The following is a 20,210-nucleotide window of genomic DNA, read 5'->3' on the forward strand; positions in this document are numbered from 1 at the left end:
CAAATGCTGGTGTGTGGGCAGTTGCTTCTCTTTCTACGCTCGCGGCGGCCACAGAAAAGGCCAACACAAACCGCAGCCCAAACCCGCTACCCAAACGCAAACGCGGCCCATATGGAAGTGGGATGGAGCAACGCGAAACGGATGCCCGAACAAATAGGTTGGCACAATAAATAATGTCCGACCGCAGAACTCAAGCAAAACTCTTTTGTTCGCCAAATTAAATAGATGGAGAAAAATACAAAGCCCAGGTATTGCTGTTGGCTCGCTCGTTTGCATTTTATATTCATTATCAACTCCATTTGGCGGACCACTGGTTCAGACCTAAAAAATAAAGTGAGGGAAATGCCAACGGTAAGCCGCAAACCTAAAATGGACATAAGAAAATGAACGATAATTCGTGCTCGGAGACAAGTTTTTCATTTATGTTAGGACGAGAAAAATTGCACGCCGTAAGAAAATAAACTTGGTGATTAATTGGAAAATATTAGATTAAACTTGGTAAACTTTGCCACAAACGACATCAAATTATTATCTGCTCAACGGCACGCTTTTGTTTCTACAGGACAACGCAAAGTGTTAGCCAGTGTTTTTGCGTGGCATTAACAAATGAAAATTTCAGGATGGAGTCGAAACAAAAGTGAAGTGAATAAACAGAAAGTTCTTCTTATAAATGTGCCAAGGTTACTCCGGGATAGAAGAAATGTTCACTACAACGCACTGAGAGTTTTATTTCCTATCGAAAGCGTGCAATAAATTAGTGGAAAGTGGAAAGAGAAACACCAAACCAGGCCATCGGAAAAGACCGGAACACGGTGGCAACCATTTTGAAAGCCCAAGAAGCAACGACGAGCCCCGGAACTGAGTGCGGCAGAAGCGCAGCGACTGGTTTCGGTCAGCGTGGCGGACTACGACGAACTCAGCTCGTTTCCACCAGATCTGCTCGGTGACTTCGAGAACAACACCGAGCTCGAATGTCTCCTGCGAGCGCACCAAGATGCACAGGCCGGGGTAAGCTTCCCAAACCCATTATTTGAATGTCACCCGATACGTTGTTGATGGTACCTTCTTGCAAGCAGCAAAACTAACCAAACTGCTCGGCTCGGACGGTGGCCGAACTTTGCCGATGCAATATTCTCTCCTAATGACGTTTACCTTTACCTTTTTGTTTACTGTGGAATAAAAATACAAATAAACTGCAATACCCAACAGACGCCATTCGATGGATGCCCGGTGGACTTTGATCGGATCTTGTGCTGGCCGAAAACGGAGCCCGGCACCTGGGCAGTGCTTCCATGCTTCGAGGAGTTCAAAGGCGTACACTACGATGTGACACGTGAGTACAGCCATCAGCCATCACCAGTGGCAAAGTACACAGGGGGGAACATTTTCCAACACACACACACATACACATACAAACACACACACACACATGTCAGATTTATCCCACGCATCCTCCGTCTCGTGCAGGGCTCTAATGGAGATGCATGTAGTAGGGTAAGGCACCAGGCAAAAGCAAAAAGAGTGGAACATTTGCCAAAGGAAAAACAAGTAGGTGTTGTTCGCTTTGATCACCAGCCACTGGAAAGGGTTCTACGTGACGTTATTTGATGGGTAGCAATTTAAAAGTGAAACATAACAAATCAACTCCCTCAGACGATCGATCGACGGCATCTCATCTGAACCATGGAAACGACTCACGGTCAGTTTAGTTCCTTTGGTTCCATATGACAGTCAGCAAATGGACGTTTACTTATCAGGCTTTCAAACTAGGTAATTAAATTGCTAACCTTTGTTCAAGGAATTTTTAATAGCAACCGAAATTAATTTCTATTTAACAAACTGTGGGAAATTAAAGTCAAGCATGTTGCCTACATTCTGGCGGATATCATTGGCATAGAAAAAAGGATTAACGAAAAGGATTAATGAAAAGGGAAATAGGAACTAAGTCAAATGAATTATAAGGTAACGCGAATGAACTATATTTGACAGATTAATAAACAGTAGCAAACTGGAGCTCAAGGTGTAAGGTTTACTTACTTCACGAAGACCATCCGAAAATTCATACATTTGGTCCTTCGAACCGGATTTTTCGTGTTGAGTGAAAGTTTTACTCAGTAATTGTTTTACGAACAATTATCTCGGTTTACGTCTACGACGTACGCAGTGTCTTACGGACAATTGTTTTCTTCGACGTTCACGACGTCAAGACCGCGAAGCAAGTGTTAGGAGAACATTCGACGAGTTCCTCGTCAATTGTGAACACTGATTTGCACAACGAGTGCAACGCAAAGGATTTGCACAACGAGTGCAACGCAAGGGATTTGCACAACGGGTGCAACGCAAACAACAGTGCAGTGAGAAAGAGTGCACACAATACGAAGTTAGTGAAAGTCGCCTACGCATCTCACCGCATCTCGATAGTGCTGCATCATCTAACCGCCATCACGTTTTGCGCGCCATCAAGGTTTGAGAGAGTTCGCGCGCATTTGATCTTCCAGCGCGTCACCGGTTAACCCGTGGGGGACAGCGAAAAAAGGCCACAGTGAAAACAAAAAAACTTTAAGAGAAATGGAGAAAAAACTCAAAGCGGCTCAGCATAAAAAGAAGGTTGCGTTGGAGAATATCAAATCGCTTGAAAGATTTGTGACCACGTTCTCCAAGGATGAAGTGGGTCAGCTTCCAGGTGCATTGGAGAGGCTTCAGCAGCAAAAGGAGGATTTCTTCGCAGCGATGGCGAAATTAGAAGAACTCGATGATAGCAGTGAAGCGTTGGAATCGTGTATCAGCGATAGGATTGACATGGAGGAGCGTTGCCAACGTTTGAAGGCATTCTTGCGGACGAATCTTCCGAAGGAGACACCAGATTCTTCGATGCTGGCAAACTCAACAATGGCACTTGGACGGCCAACTGCAACCAATCTTCGGCTTCCAAAAATCGAATTGCCTACGTTCGACGGTGACTCTACAAAATGGCTCTCGTTTCGCGACCGTTTTGTATCGATGATCGATGATTCGGCAGAATTGTCATCGATTGCTAAACTGCAGTATCTACTGTCATCTCTAAAGGGCGACGCTGCTTTACCCTTCGAGCACACACCGTTAACAAACGAAAACTACGCGGTCACTTGGAAGGCGCTGTTGAAAAGATACGACAATACACGTAGCCTTATTCGTGAGTATTGGCGGAAACTTCATTTTCTTCCGGTGGTAAAATCAGAGAGCGTCGAAGATCTAACTAATTTAGTGGATGAATTCACACGGCATTTGAATGGTTTGGCCAAGCTGAAAGAACCTGTGGAGGCATGGGATACTCCTTTGTCCAACATGCTGCTGATGAAGTTCGACAGCGAGACCATTCTTGCGTGGGAGAAGCATTCCGTCCACTTCGAGCGGGACAAATATCAGGAACTGATGAAATTTGTCGAAGATCGGATCCAGATCCTCAAATCCACTAAAAGCCTTACCATTGTAGAGGATTCGACGATTAAGGTGGCCGGCAACGCACGGCAAAATACCTCACGGAGAGCCATTACAAACACCGCAACCATTCACAAATCCTCGGGGCAACCACGGTGTTTATTGGAGTGCGCTGAAAATCACTCGCTACGCATGTGTCCAATATTCAACGGCAAGGATGTGCAGCAGCGACGCGACATCGTGGCAAAGAAGCGCTGTTGCTGGAATTGCCTAAGCAATACGCATCTAGCGAAGGACTGCAAGTCGGATCGGTCCTGTCGCACGTGTGGGGAGCGTCATCATTCACTGCTACACATTTCTTCGACGATATCGATGGGAGTGAACTCGGAAGACGAAACGGTGTTCCTTGAGACGGCGGTGCTACATCTCGTCGATGACTACGGAACAAGGCACGAGGCGAGAGCGCTTCTCGATTCCGGATCGATGTCTAACTTCATCTCGGAAGCGTTCGCTCGGAAATTAATGGCCTCTCGGTCTAAGGTCAACGTTTCCATCTCTGGCATCGGTATGGCGTCGCAGTTGGTGAACGGGTCGATTGTGGCAACCGTCCAGTCGAAGATACAACCATTCGCGACTCAAATGGAATTCCTGATCCTGAATAACCCATCGGCGGACATCCCAACGACTCCCACTGACGTGTCTTCCTGGAGGATGCCGGTAGATGCAGTTTTGGCGGATCCATCGTTCTACATCCCAGGCAGAATTGACATCGTCATCGGGGGAGATGCGTTCTGGGAGATTCATTCCGGAAGGAAACGGTCGCTTGGCAAGGGACGTCCGTGGCTGGTCGAGACTCCCTTCGGTTGGGTCGTCGCGGGTAACACTGCCCAAGCTGCAAAGGAGGTTCCACGAATTTGCCATGTGGCTACGTCAAACACCCCACTGGAAGTGATCCTGAACCGGTTCTGGGAATGCGAAACCCTTCCCAACGAAGCAACGTTTTCGGCCGAGGAGGACCTCTGCGAGAAACATTACGTTTCTACGACGACTCGGGACGCTGCGGGAAGGTATGTGGTTAGTTTACCGTTTAACTCGAATGCCAATACAATTTTAGGAGCTTCCAAGGAGATCGCCGATCGCCGGTGGGCGGGAATGGAACGTCGGCTGAATTCCAACCCGCAAATGAAAGAGGCATACATCAAGTTTATGAAGGACTACGAGCGTTTGGGGCACATGAAGAAACTTAGCGAACCCGTTGATGATTCAGTTCCGCATTACTATCTGCCGCATCATGCAGTAGTAAAGGAGACCAGTACGACCACTAAGGTTAGGGTTGTCTTTGATACATCCTGCAAGACAACTTCCGGGTTTTCACTAAACGACACTTTGCTCATCGGTCCGGTAGTACAGCAAGATCTGCTTTCGATTGTCATGCGTTTTCGGGCTCATGCGATAGCAATTACTGCAGACGTGGAGAAAATGTATCGTCAATTCCTTCATCACGCCCAAGACAAGAATTTTCTTCGCATTCGGTACAGAGAAAATTCCGCAGAACCCATAAGTACCTACGAACTACAAACGGTTACCTACGGCACGGCATCGGCACCATTTTTAGCTACACGAACTCTGAAGCAGATTGCAAACGATCATGGAGAGCAATACCCACGTGCAGTTAGTCCTGTACTCCATGACTTCTATGTGGATGATCTACTAACCGGTGCTGAAGATCTAGCGGATGCAATCGAAGTAGTGAGTCAAGTGTCAGCAATGGAAGACGGAAATGCAACGGAACAGCTGTCACTGGTTGAGAGAGTGCCACCATTAACACGAGACGAACTACTCCAGGCTGAAATCCAGTTGTGCCGGTTGTCGCAGGAGTATAGCTTTGCAGAGGAACTGCACACCGCAAAGCATGGCAAGGAGATTCCGAAAACATCGAAGTTGAGGTGGCTATCGCCTTTTGTTGACTCAAAGGGATTACTGCGAGTCGGTGGTCGGCTTCACAATGCGCAGATTCAGGACGCGACCAAACACCCGATTCTGCTCTCCAGTAATCATTCGTTGGCCAAGTTATTGACAGTCGCGTATCACTTGAAATTATTGCATGCCGGACCTCAGCTATTGTTAGCCACGCTACGTCAAAGATTTTGGATAATTGGCGGTCGCAGTCTCGCCAAGTCTGTTTACCATAAATGCCAACAATGTTTCAAGGCGAAGCCCACATTGGTGAAGCAAACCATCGCGGACCTCCCAATTTCACGGGTAACACCTACGAGACCGTTTGCTGTTAGTGGAATCGACTACTGCGGACCAGTATTACTAAAGTCAACGATTCGGAACCGCAGCCCGACGAAGGCGTACATAGCTATATTCGTGTGTTTCGCGACCAGGGCGGTACACATTGAATTAGTGGGTGATCTCACGACGACGTCCTTTCTGGCAGCACTTCGGCGTTTTGTTGCAACAAGAGGGAATATCTCAGAACTTCACTCCGATAATGCAACGACATTCAAGGGCGCCGCGCATGAGCTTCATCGCCTCTATAAGATGCTCAAATGCATTCAACAAGAGCGGGACGAGATTTTCAACTGGTGTGCGAACAACGAAATTAAATGGAAATTCATTCCACCACGTGCTCCGCATTTTGGCGGTCTTTGGGAGGCAGCGGTACGTTCCGTAAAACAACACATTGTTCGCACAGTAGGAAGTACGAGCTTAACTTATGAGGCAATGGTAACTCTGTTAGCCCAAGTCGGACAATGTTTAAATTCACGACCGCTAGTGCCATTGTCAAACGAACCCACAGATACAGAGCCACTAACACCAGGGCATTTTCTAGTAGGCTCCAATATGTGTGCATTACCACAAATTGATAGGTCGCAGGAACCATCAAATAGGTTGAAGGAATTTGAGCTAGTACAGAAACATTTACAAGCCATCTGGGCGCGCTGGTATCCGGAATACCTTCAACAATTACAAGCGCGTGCTAAAAACTGTTCAAATAACCCTGTAGAGCTAGAAAAGGGACAACTCGTCTTGATCAAAGAAGATAACGTACCTCCAACTATGTGGCCCATGGGGCGAATAACAGCAGTGCATCCAGGGAAGGATAGCATAGTTAGAGTTGCTACAATTCGAACTGCATCAGGGAAGGAAATTGTACGAGCAGCAGCGAGACTCGCTCTCATTCCCAATCCCCAAGTGTAAAACCCATAGGCGTAGGATAAAAAAAAACACTCACGCAACAGTTAAAAAAGGGATACCCTTTTTTGGTGGCCGGAATGTGGGAAATTAAAGTCAAGCATGTTGCCTACATTCTGGCGGATATCATTGGCATAGAAAAAAGGATTAACGAAAAGGATTAATGAAAAGGGAAATAGGAACTAAGTCAAATGAATTATAAGGTAACGCGAATGAACTATATTTGACAGATTAATAAACAGTAGCAAACTGGAGCTCAAGGTGTAAGGTTTACTTACTTCACGAAGACCATCCGAAAATTCATACACAAACATTAGTACAGGCTGTGAAATAAAAGTATCAACCAGTACTAGTTTAAAATATTAATTTAATTTCGTTACCAGAAATAAATAAACTCAAGTGCGCGTATTCTTACTGACAAAATACAGTTCAAAACCCGAAGGATCCGAACTTATTTAATTGGTATGGTATCTTCTGCGATATAAATTTAAAAGTTAATAGTAAAGCGAAACCTTCAGAAATTTTTGGAATGGAAGTTCAACTAAACCAATTATTTGCTTTAATTTCATTTTCATTAATTTATTTAGGCGGCCTTTAAATGTAATAATAATTCAAAACAATTTAACACAAATGACTCAAGTGATAAATTGAAATCCAAAGTAGGAACGAACTCGTTATAGCAATGAACCATGCCAAACAATGGAAAGCAAACAAGTTTAACTAAAAGGCACAGCTATAAACTAGACACTGCCTCTTCTCGCTGGATTGTGGCTAATTGATGATTTCTTTTTATTTTAGAAGGTAAACATAAAACTGCAAAAATAGGTAACTCTAGACTACATTGACAAGTTTGAAGAATCAAAATTATTTACATATACGTTGTTAAAAAAACCTTGCATTTTATATCCCATAAGTATAGTATCATCTTAACCCTCACTTGATTAGCTTCCTAACATGAACATATGACGGTATCGAACCCAGCACTGAATTTTGTGTACAAGGAATCAATTAGAAAACCTTATTGAGTTTTAGAATGCAGAAGTCTGTAAATTGCAACAGTGAAGTGGAACTAATTAAGATGAATCCAACGTTGGTTTCCTAGTCCAACATTGGTTTCTAAATCCCACTGAAAATGTTGTTTTCGACTTTCGAGCTGTAGTAAACTAATACTATTTTGTAATATCTTCAAATAAAAATTTAAGTATTCAACTTGATAATTTAAATAAATAAAACTCCATTGAAAAGGGAAAATGAGCATAAAAGTAGCATCCCAAAAGCGAAAAATGGCATATTTATCCTTGCTAAATGGTCGGGAGCGATCTGTTTGTTCATAACTTCATTATCAAACCGCACGGTTTTCGCTGGAATCGTTTAAAGATAATACCACGAATGGAAACACCGAACGTGTGGCAGCACTTTTTCCAGCATCTGTACTCGTTCCGTTTCCTAGATTTCCCCCATCCCCCCCATCGCAGCTCAACTCGCTCCCGACCGATATGGCATTCAATTAAAGTTTTTCCCCATTGGCGTAATTGAAACTTTCCACGCTTGCCCCGTCACTTGCACTTTCGCCACTGCACGAACCACTGGAAGGAGCAAATCCAATTGAACACGGCTGCAACTGACCTACGACAAGGATATTCCTCCGCTTCCTGGGCAGGGTCGACCGCAATGCACCGCAATGCCCATCTCGCTCGTACATGTTCATATCTTCTTTCACCATCCATTGTCCTTGAAAGAAGCTCCCTCGAGTGTGCGGTTGACAAACTTGAACTTCGAAAGTGCACACACCGGGGCGTTGTGGGAAAAGTTCCCCCCACATGCATGCAAGGGTAGGCGGCTGGTCCGGCGTTATTCGCCGACCACACGCTCAGAAGTGGTTTGCTCCAATTTAATGAGCATTTAAATTCCATCCTCACTCGTTCGCGCTGCCGGTTCGAAGCGATTTTCCGAAGAAAGCTTAGTAAAATGCACACGCTTGGTTCGCTATTTTCGCACGACAGAAAACGTTACCCGGTATTGCCACCCGAACGGCCGGTGGAACAACTACAGTAACTATGCCGCGTGTCACCACGAAGAACGCGGTCCGACGGACATCGTGGAAATTTCGTCCATCATCTACTACACCGGCTACATCATCAGCCTGGTGGCGCTTAGTCTTGCTGTGATAGTTTTCGTTTACTTCAAGTGAGTATTCCTACCATACAAGGATGGTTCACACTCCATTGAGAGGAAGGGTCCTTTGAAAGCACGTTCTTTTTGTACGGTCTTTTCCACAGAGATCTACGCTGTCTGCGGAACACCATCCACGCAAATCTCTTCATTACCTACATTCTGTCGGCTCTGCTATGGATTATCATTCTTACACTTCAGGTAAGTAAATGGACCCTATCAGTGGTCGTTTAACTTGTCCATTACTTCTACGACATAAAAACAAAACAGTAGGTTACATGGAACATATTTGTTTTATGTACTCAGATACAATTTTTCTTAGCAAGCAAGTTATCTATATTGTTTTTCTAGTTCGTTTTATCCTTATGAAAATTGTTCAAATTGACTATTATCAATTATTCAACAAAACTGTATCATTAATTAATTACTTTTATAATCTTGCTTTCTTTTTGATTTTCTTGCTCTATTTTTGTAATTGATTTATAAAAATATTGATAAAATTTTCAATTTTGTTTTCTTCAATTCAATCATTAAAGCTCTCCAGTGGCAACAGTTCCGGCATGACGAGTTGCGTTATCTTCGTCACACTTCTACACTATTTCACCCTGACCAACTTCTTCTGGATGCTTGTAGAAGGTAGGAAACTATTTAATAAAAATATTATTTTCAATTACTTCAATTGATTCTGCAAACCGATCGAAATCTTGAATATTATGGGTACAAATCCGTGAAGCATAAACGCTTTGAAATGTTGTGAAATATAATGTTTCGATCAAGTGATAGAAGGAATTTAAAAACAATTTCACAATTTCAAAGAAACCATTAGTGTTTATCACCTTCTTTTTCTGTAGAAAAGTAAAATGTTTCCACGAGAAGAAAGTGTATGAGCAATTCACGGTACGTTCAACCGACAATTCTCTTGAGTAGGGCGTTTCGGTGAAGAACGCTAAAATATTTAAAGTGATCTTTCTTCACCGAAAAAATACCTCCGGCCTTTGCTCGGCTGGAAAAACTGCTCCCCCGTTTACATCAAAAATCACAAAAAAGGCAGCAAATTACACGCGGCTCGTGTTTCTGGTGTGCCGCTTAGCTAATACTAAAAAACAGACCTTCTTTCTTCAAACAGCACGTCGCCGCGGGTGGCATTTTCAAGCATGGTGTTTCCTTTCCGGATACTTATTTTATTTTTTTTTCATCCGGCGCCCGATGTTGGCTTTCGAAATCGTGTTCTTAGTATCTAGACTCGGAACAACAAGCAAACGGGCATCTTGCAGCGACAAGCTGCAGTACTATTTGGGTTTTCCCTTTACTTGTGTTTGTTTTTTCGCTTTTGCTAGAAATCTTAAACACGAGAGTATTTGTTTTCCAAAGGCTGCGCTCCTTCCTGCACGAAGCGGAAACTCAGTAGTGTTTGCTGAAAGGTAGCTCCCTACAATAATCTGCCGCCGTGGGGATGTAACACAACAAAAGCCACGATATGTTGTCCTGCTGCAGGAGTGTGCGCGCTTTTTCCTTGCCCTATACCTACACCGGAAGAGAAGTCAACCAACACAAGCAGCTGTGTTGCTTGCGAGCCATCGCCTACGTACCGGAAACGGGATAGTTGAAAGTTAATGCAAACAGTTGCTGCCATGTTTAACGTTTATCCAAGGGCTTCCTGCTTTAGTTTAATAGCGGGTGGGGAAACAGGGGAAGTTTGGTTGTGCGAAAGATAAGTGATTTAATTCAATTCTCTACAAACAACGAAATCACATTCGATGCATTTTCTTTTCATGATATTCAAGCACAACAAATGCAACTTCAATTTATATTTCACACACTGCTGAAAAACGTTCGTCTATGAATGCAATGTGTCGCTTACTATTTTGATTAGGAATGTATTTTAAATCAGACAAGATATTACTATCTTCAATTTCCTTTTTCATATCACTTGTTTGAGCAGAAAGCAGAATGAAAAAAAAATAATTCAACACTAGCTTTCCATTTGCGATCAAAAATTCAACTCAGCACCCGGCGTTGACCCGTCCGGAAATCATCAGAGAAAGCTAATGGGAGTTGATCGCTCGGGAAAATTCGTTCAACATGATAGCCTTTTCTGGCACTTTCCGGGAACTATCATTGAGCGCATAGAAAGTGTAACTGCTCGCAGGAAAGCAGCACGGTGCAATCCGCTACAATGTTACAAGCATTTCCCAACCTTGCCCGATGGTGCAATGAGCTACTTACAATTTTTTGTTACAATTTTACAGCAAGAAACATTGCGTTCACGATGCGAAATGAAACGTGAGCAAAATCATAATGCGTGGGTTAACGAGTTTCGTCCGTTTCGTTCCTTCCGCACGGTTGTAACATGACCGGCAACGGTAGCGAATGGTCCATAATCCACCGCATGTCCTTTGTGGACTGGTGGAAATTGTCTAACCTTTTACAAGTACCAACTTTAAACATCCATTCCAGAATTTCTTTTCCACTCTCAAAGTTTGGGTTTAAAAACTGTTCGTTATCAACGATCGAAGCAGAGTGAATCACTGACCCAATAGTGGACGCGTGAGATGCATTTTTAATACAATATTAAAATGAACTGTTGCATCGCGATATGGCGATATCTACAGAGGTATTTGACAACTAAATGTGTTGCCTAGTTTTTGAAAAATACACCTCGATTTTACAAACATGAATAGAACAACCGTAACTCAGTAGTTGCTGTGTTTAGAAATCTTTCACATTGTTTATACTGAATCGCAGTGTAATCTGTCTTTAAATATTGTTCACTAAGACCAAGTCTATTCTTAGTACCAAACGATAGCATCGCTATCAAAAACAAGGGTACGAAAGCCCCAAGCAGTGACGCATGCATCGAAAAACACTCGACCATGAACGGGAAAACAATGGCCAAGTGACACCGAAGAAAGCGAAAAGAATTGAAGACGCTAGGCGGAACAGGATAAATATTGATTATGGATTTAACGTTCGCTAGAAGCGGGAGACTGAACGCCGGATGGACTGAGGGGCGGAAGATATCTTCTTGTGTCCTTGAGGCAAATGGTACGAACGTTAATGGTGGGATTAACTGGGTTAAATCGATCCGCAAACCAATCTCGCTTCCCATCGCTTGACGTTAACGTTCTCGGCTCTTCCTCCTCCGGCTTCCCGCATCGTTCTGCCAAGCATCCTGACGATTCGGTTCGGGAACGATTCAAGAAAAATACCACAACACCGAGATCGGATTTTCGCTATCGATTCGAGATTTAAAACAAACAGTGCGGCCTCGGGATGGCATTAACCGTCTGGCTTGACTTGGGATTAGGAGTTGAACTACGGTTGTTCATAGTGAGGATACGCGGGAAAGGGGAGGTTAATGCAATTCAAATAGAAAAGAAATAGGAAGCAGCCACGATTTGTAATCCGGGCCGTATTTACAATTTGATTTGAATATTAGATTCGCTTCCAATCCAATAAAAGCGTTTCTTATCGCGAGCCAATTATCCTTGGTGAGTCGACTTGAATTTTAAAGACTGCCAAAGTCTCTTTGCCGATTGGATTATCAACGCTTTAAAATACTTGAAACAAGCTCATCAACCAGTTGATTAAATTTCTATTTTATAATGCTCAGTGTTAAGTTCAAGCAATGTAAATATGTATTTACATATGTCAATGTAATAAATATTGCAGCTTGTGAGATGAGATCGATCAATCATTTCATTCTCTATTACATATCTAAAAGATTTATGCACGACCAAATGTATGATTACTTTAATGTTTAAACACAACTTCAGTTAAATAGCAAGGCAGTCGAAATGTCTATTTCAAACGAAGCTCCAGAACAGCTATAACGCTTTAGACTCACCACAAAACCACATGCTAAAACATTACTTAATGGAATAACTTTTTCGATAAACTTTCTTCACATTTGGCCAAACCAGAGCTGCCGTACTTCGTTTTACTACAAACATTAACGCTGCCTACGTATGAAAAACCGACACATTACACATTACGCCACACACGAAGTCTGAGATTGATAAACTTTATTTTATAGCAGCAGATCATTCATCATTGTTTTCCCAAATTGTTGGTAATAAAGCCAACCCCGGCTTTTGGAAGGAAAAAGTTGCGCAAGAAAGTACAATAATTATGAATCCCCCGGCGAGAATGCCGCCAGAATTAACGCACAACAACAGTCGAAGGCGGAACGGATGGACGAAAAGCTGGTAATCTAGGGATCTCGTTCGGTAAGCCTGGAGTGAAGGGTTCATGACCCTTGTAAATCCCTTCCCTCAAGACAAAGAAGTACGAAGAAGAAAAATTTGTGAACCTAGAAGGCAGGAAAAGGGCGATACGTACCTAATCTTTCATGATTCTATGAACTTTAGTGTGTTTTCTGGAACGAAGGGTAAATCCTTGTTTCATATTAACTACTTGAGAGATGCAACTCACAGCCAACTTTACTCCCAAGTGATTCGTTTCATTTTCCTAAAAGTGAAACTTTTCTGATCTGTACAAAAAAAATCCTTTAATGCTGCAAACTGAAATGAGCAGCTTGATTAATATTTCCTGAGCTGAACTCAGATCAGACCACTTCCGACGAAAGCCCGAGTAGCTAAGCCTCCGTATCCATTATTAAATCGAAACCGAGTGTGCCGTGAGTTCTGGGAAAGGATATAATTTTCTACATGCACCACCCATTTACCGAGTACGGATTTATGTAGTCAGAAGTCGAGTTGTTCATCGCCTACTCCGTTGTTTGGCGCACTTAATTTCGGGCGAAATGGTGCACACGATTGTCGAAACACGATAATCACCATCGGACAGGGGAATTCCGTTCAGCAGGACGAGCAAATCGGGCATCTTGCTTTGGCTAATCCTTTCGCCGGAAACATCGCACACAAAACTGCGCCAGCTCGGTTTTGTTGCTCTTCCAGGGGAACCGTTTCATTCCATTCCAATTCGCCTGGTGATATCATGTTTGTAATTTTGTTTTTCTACCACCCTTCCAGGTCTGTACCTCTACATGCTGGTGGTGGAAACCTTTTCGGGTGATAATCTTCGCTTCAACATGTACGCCGCCATCGGTTGGGGTAAGTAGCAGAGGTGCGGGAAAATAAATTAATTAAACCTTTAAGCTCTTTCGTTTCGGTTTCGAATCCCAGCGTTAAGCAAGCAGCTCCTTTTGGCAGGATCAAGGATACGTGCAAATTGAGTTTAAGCAGATTGCTTACATCACAATAGAAACATTTCTCATACATGAGATGTTAAGTTAAATTAAGGAGGTACCCAGCTTACCTCACAAAATGTGTTTACATCGTACCAGTTGCGATACAATAAGATAATATTTATTTAAAACACCGGGAATCTTCTCCAACCTTTCAAATGATTTCTTCCCCTTGAAAATATAACATTTAATATGAAGATTCTAAATGATTACCAAAAATTTTAAACAAACTAAAATTCTTATCGGCAATAAAGAATGTATTTCACTCAGTTCCCAACCCATCGTTCGCAACACTCAAAGTCCGATTATTTGGCGACGCTATTTTAGATACTTTCTTGGCAAGCGGCCAACAACGTGCGCACTTTTGCGCTGATAAATTGATATCCAACCGGAGAAAAGACCCTTTACAAAAAACTCAGGCACAAAAAAAGATCGCATAAAACTAGAACAAAAAAAGCAAAAAACCACGTTGCCATCCCCGGCCACCATTATCGCCACAATAAACACTAAATAAATTGTCCATGCCAGTGCGCGTCCATTATTTCGACCCGTCAGTGGACAGTCGGATGGTGGCTTGTTACCGAAAGGAAGGAAAAACGACCCAAAGAAGTAAAGCATTTATGCCATCTCCCAGCGGGCAGCTCATCTGCTCATTCGCTGTTCGGTCCACGGTTCAAAGTTTTGGTTTTCTTTTAGTTTTTGGATACGGCGAGAAGTTTCCGCTCGGAACATGTTCCGAAAACCCGACCGACCGTTCCCTTCAATAGCCGTAAAGGTCGTAAAGGGTTTTTATTTGCTTAGTTGCTGTTTAGGTTTCGATTTTTCCTTCGTAGCTGGTGATCGTTTTTTGTTTTTGCTAACCTGCATAATTTGGCCACTCGGTAGCGCATGTTGTCCGCCATTTCACTAGCCATTATTAGTCAAAAATATGCTCCAATATAAAGGGTAACTATTGCAGATGGGTGGCGAGTTCATGCCCATGTTATTATTATGATGTAATTACACAATGATGCCTGGAGGGGTCTATGACATACGTCCATTAAAAGATAACAAGCTTGGTATTATGTCGAACACCGATTGGTTCATTTAATTAAAAAACAATGATCCCACGTGTTCGTGTCATCGATGGAAAATTAATTCCACACTCATACATTTTTTTTACACAGGAGGTCCCGCAATTTTCGTCATGCTTTGGGCCATCGCAAAGGGCATCACTCTGTCCGGACAAGACACAACGAATACGGTATGTATGTGAACGAATGTATGTATGTAAGCAGCTCGCAGTGCTTAATTTAACAAATTTAACATGATGTAGATTAAAATCGTTTACATTTTTCATAGATTATTAATGACCTAAAATGCTTGAAGCTAAAATTTTGATGTAGAAGAGAATTTTTAAAATATTTGTTTATTGTAAATTCAAATATGATCATGCAGTTCCCTCAGTGTATTCAAGTCCCAAATTGTGTATGATGGCAACATCTTAAATCTTTCTTTTCTACATCGTTTTTGCATCTTTAAATAGTTTCGCAAGGGAGTTGAAACGGTTTAAAGAAGGACAAAACCAAACGAGTCAATCGATGCTCAACCATGATCATCAGGAAAAATGAAGCATCCTGTAATGGGTTGGATGTAAATCTAAAAAAACCTGCATGCCCTTTGTTCTGACATCAAATCGGTACAAGTTTTACATCCGTGAAACCGTAGATATTTCTTATTCTCAAATTTCCATCGCTTTCATAGAACTTTTCTTTAGATCGTTAAGGGAACCTTTCAAGAATTGACCATTCAAGAGCATCCAATCAAGTTAAACAAAACTGCAATATGAGGATATTACAGTGGCTCAGAAATGTTATCGCGAAAGCTGGACCGTTCGAGTTCCTCTAGTCTCTTGGCTAATGCTACCCTTTACGTTGACCAACTCTTCCACTCAAGTTCTATCAGTTCCACTTTAACAACTTCCATTCGTGGTACTTTTGCTGAACTTCGGACCGAAGCCACGCCGAGAGGACCAACCCAAACCAAATCAAGCAGGAGAGACAAAAAGGAAATGAATCGAAGACAAACACAAAAAAGGAACCCTTACGTTTGCCAGCTGCCTTGGCCAGCTGCCGCTAGATTCTTGCTCACCGCCCCCTCCAGGAAGTGGCACACGGACAAAACTTCCGTTAATGGAACTTGATGGGAAGCGCCGCTCAATTAGTGGTGATTGTTTTTCCGCCCCGAAACGGCACGTTCACTGCGTCGATGGTGGTTTTGCTCTCAGTCCGTTCGTCTTGCCCTTTTTCCCCATTGCATTTGGACAGATTCCGGCGCAATCCTTTTCGCTTTCCGGTGCCACACTTAACAGGAAAGTAATTGTAGTAAAAGCGATTTCCTAGAGTCAACGCGCTTCGTTTCCCGTCTACCATGTTTTGGTTCCTTCCTCGCCCGTGTAGTCAATATGTTGGATGAAGGATGAAAAACACAACAGCCCAAACCAAATGAAACAAAACAATCCACTCGAGTAATGGCTGCCAAAATTGCTCCACTTCGGTATTTATGCCGCGCCATTGCATCCGGGTGTTGACTAAAAGGAAAAAAAATTGGCCTCTTCACGAAAAAAAACGGCTCGTAGATGCGCATTTCGCAAGAAATAAAATGGCCTCTTTCGTTACCCGGAAGCTATCGGCCTAGTTCAATTCCAAGAATTATTTTCAACTTCCGAGCTGAGAAACTTGAAGGGAAAGATTTTGAAAAACGAAAATAAAACGAGCAGCTTACGCTTGAATATTTCTGCTCCGTCTTTCAGCTCGAAATCGAATGCTCCTGGATGCGGGAATCGCTCGTCGACTGGATCTTCCAGGGACCGGTCTGTGCGGTGCTGATCATCAACCTCGTTTTCCTTATCCGAATCATGTGGGTAAGTGACTCCCCATCCCATTCATGTACGAATTGAAAGCAAATTGAATCGAACAAAATTATCAATTGCTTTCCGGGAAATATTAAAACACATGTTACAACATTTTCCATCAACAACTCCTTCATACGCTCCGCTTTTCAGGTGCTGATCACGAAACTGCGGTCAGCGAACACGGTCGAAACGAGGCAATACCGGAAGGCGTCGAAAGCGCTGCTGGTCCTGATTCCACTCCTCGGCATAACGTACCTGGTCGTGCTGGCCGCACCCGCCGAAGGGGTCGTCAGTGACATCTTTGCCATCGCTCGAGCACTGCTCCTAAGTACACAGGTTAGTTTTCAAGCAGAAGAGTTCAGTAAAATTCAGTAGCGTTTTGTAGCAAAAAGACCTGAATGAAATGTCTAGTGTTTTTTATTCTGCATTGTGTATTTCTATATTTTTTTATAAACCAAGGTACCATTATAAGGTAATGTGTGGTAATATGCCCCCTTAAGCTGTTCACAGTTTTGCTTGAGCCTGGGCAAGCGGATTGAATATGTATTGTTTTGCCCGAGGCAGGCCGCCACTCCGTGCGTTTCAAATGTACGTGGTTCAAAAACACTTTCTTATGTGTTTGTAAATTTTAATTGATTGATCTGACACTAATCGATGGAGTTGAACCAAAGGTTTGCTCATTATTGCCAATTTAAAATACTTGCATAGTTGCTTGCAAGCTGACCATCATTTAATCAATAAAATCTTAACAGTTAAATATAATTTTTTCTTCGGTTTTAGACCAATAACTATATAAAAATGTGAAACAATCGTTTGACAATTTTTCGAGCCTTTTTCTCAACTTGGCCATTAATTTCTCACATCCATTTAAGAAAAGTAATCAAAATCTAATTGGGATGTGTTCATATCTACATCCTCAACCAGGATTTAAGAATTATGGTTATAATTGTGATCAATATTCCTTAACAACCACATTGAGGTACTTGATCAATATCTCTTTCATTTGTATATTTGTTATTAAGACTTTTTATACCCTAAAACGTTGTGAGGAGATATAACATAATTTCAGGTGTATTTAATTTTGTGACTGTTTTCCTGTAGAATCTTGCTGTAGAGCGCTGATTTTGACATAGAATGTATAAGACACGCTAATGAACATATTTTATGACTATTACAAACTAAATGATGTGTTAAATGACTTAATTCAATTGGAAAAGTACTGGTGCATTTTACCCCACCGGGACATCTTACCACACGTTCCCCTACCTGAATATGTTGTGTGCAGAGACCGACATTCCTAGAAAAGTATATTTCATTCATGAAGGCAAATAGGACAAAGCATTCATTTCATTCTTTGCCTTCTCCCTCAATATGAGTTTCTGCAAGCTCAGAACGAAGCTCAATCTTTTGCACCAACCTTTCAACAAACGCCAACGGGTAACTTTGTTGCCATTCAACATTTTCCCTGTTCGTTCGTTGCATGACTTCCGCTCGGGGTCAGTTGACCGGCGTCAATTAGCTTCCAACCTCGTGCACCGAAGGGAGTGGCTTGTTCGCTCGTACAAAATGGTGAAACCCCCTCACAGCCTCCAACCTCGCCGCAGCCGGGAACAGGGAACGAACATGGAAGCACCACAAAAAAGCGCAGTTCACCACCACAAAACTCTCCTCAACGACCACAACTCATGTCCAACCGCAAAAGAAAATAGCTACCGACGGAATATTCCTGTGGTGAGAGTGGAAAAAAAGATGGAAGCATTACATCCCGTAACCGGCTTCAACCGCCTTCAATTACGCTAATCTGAAATAGAAATGTAACCCACACGGATGATAAACACGGTCGCGATTCCATCCGCGCTGACTGGCGCCACTCAGCGCGAGTTTGTCGGGCGCGGTTTCGGTCGCGAAAAGCGGAAATGATTTGCCATTTGCAAACCACCCACCCAAAAGCAACCCCCCGTCCTCCGCGTCACGCAACGCAATCCGTGGAAAGCCCTCCCAAAACCTGATGTTACTTCGATGTGATAGTGATCTTTCGGCGCCATTAGCTGCAAAGTGTTGGTCAACGTTTACTCGCCGTGAATTATGTGCCGGGTTTGCTGAATTAGGGCTAAACGTGGGTTCGCACGGTTGGCGCCTCGATGATTAACCGTACGGTAACGATTAGTGTAACAATAGCAGTGTTGATGATGGAATTAGCGTGGCTCGTACGATTGATATGATAGCCGTGATTGCATTCACAGATAGCGGGGCGATGGAGTTGCATTTCATGCCAACGTGATCCGATAGGGTTAATTTATTACCTTGTTCGAGTGACAATGAACCCCATTTACGGCCAGGAGAGTGGAATAAAGAGGTTACCGTTTAGTATGTTATAAATAACGCAATTTATAAATCGGTTTACCAGGTATAGTTGTTGATGTTCTCTGGTACGGGTTTAGTCAAGTATCCAATTAATTTTTGAATGATTAGCAAAATATATTTATTCAAAACAGTCACCGCTTGATTCTGCAAATTTGTCCCATCGCTGAGACAAATTGTGATGTCTCTTCCAGCACTACTAATATAATGTCTGTCAAAATGATTTACCGGCTCACTTGTCAACATTTTAACATTCGATTAAATGGTGCTCTGCAAATGCATACTGAACTGAAACAATATGTTGCTAATATGAAGAAGTTAAGCATAAATAGTTCCCAGCTCATGATTTGTCTTTTGCTTTCCTTATGGCTTTACTCCTTGATGTGCTGATGCCTTGAGAAAAGGCACTGTCTGGTACCCATTTTCCGAGCAACTCAATATTTTTTACTGGTTGAAATTACTTGAACATTTACATGGTTGCAAATTGCTTTGAAAAGACACATTTAGTATGGCTACAAAGTTTTCTTGTATCTGAATTTAATGGTGGGATGGATTTGTCGATGGTTATGAACTAATATTTTATTGATATTTAATAAGTATCATAAAATCAGGCCTCTGCAAATTGAAATGGAAAATTTTAATCACTACACTCGTCAAGTATGAATAACTTAAAATTAATCAACAAATTGATTTCGATTATAAAGTTATTTAACTACATAATTCATTCGCTGCTATAGTAAGGTTTGCATATTCTAATTAAGAATCCGTACTTTATGAAAAGTAGATTTTTAATTGATTTTGTTTAATTGATGTTTTAATTGATCTTTTCGATATCCTCTTTGCTTTGAAATAAGATTTGCTTGGTTAAAAAATAAAGAAAAGATTTGTCAGATAGGAGGTTTTCCTATCGCTACTTGAGAGAAACTAAAAGCAAATATCAGACAGAGAAAAAATAGA

General features: G+C 42.4%; 1 protein-coding gene across 1 annotated transcript in view; it reads left to right on the top strand.

The window, feature by feature from the left end:
- Positions 1–342: 342 nt before the first annotated feature.
- LOC131264752 (diuretic hormone receptor-like) overlaps positions 343–20,210 on the top strand; it is a 32,109-nt gene continuing 12,241 nt past the window's right edge. Inside the window, exons 1-10 of the mRNA XM_058267021.1 lie at positions 343–351; positions 832–1,008; positions 1,210–1,333; positions 8,622–8,805; positions 8,898–8,991; positions 9,327–9,426; positions 13,785–13,865; positions 15,166–15,242; positions 16,791–16,901; positions 17,043–17,228. Of these exons, the coding sequence (XP_058123004.1) occupies positions 343–351; positions 832–1,008; positions 1,210–1,333; positions 8,622–8,805; positions 8,898–8,991; positions 9,327–9,426; positions 13,785–13,865; positions 15,166–15,242; positions 16,791–16,901; positions 17,043–17,228 (1,143 nt within the window). The remainder of the gene's footprint in view (positions 352–831; positions 1,009–1,209; positions 1,334–8,621; positions 8,806–8,897; positions 8,992–9,326; positions 9,427–13,784; positions 13,866–15,165; positions 15,243–16,790; positions 16,902–17,042; positions 17,229–20,210) is intronic.

Source organism: Anopheles coustani, chromosome 2 (assembly GCF_943734705.1).
Source record: "Anopheles coustani chromosome 2, idAnoCousDA_361_x.2, whole genome shotgun sequence".
In the NCBI taxonomy this organism is placed as follows: domain Eukaryota; kingdom Metazoa; phylum Arthropoda; class Insecta; order Diptera; family Culicidae; genus Anopheles; species Anopheles coustani.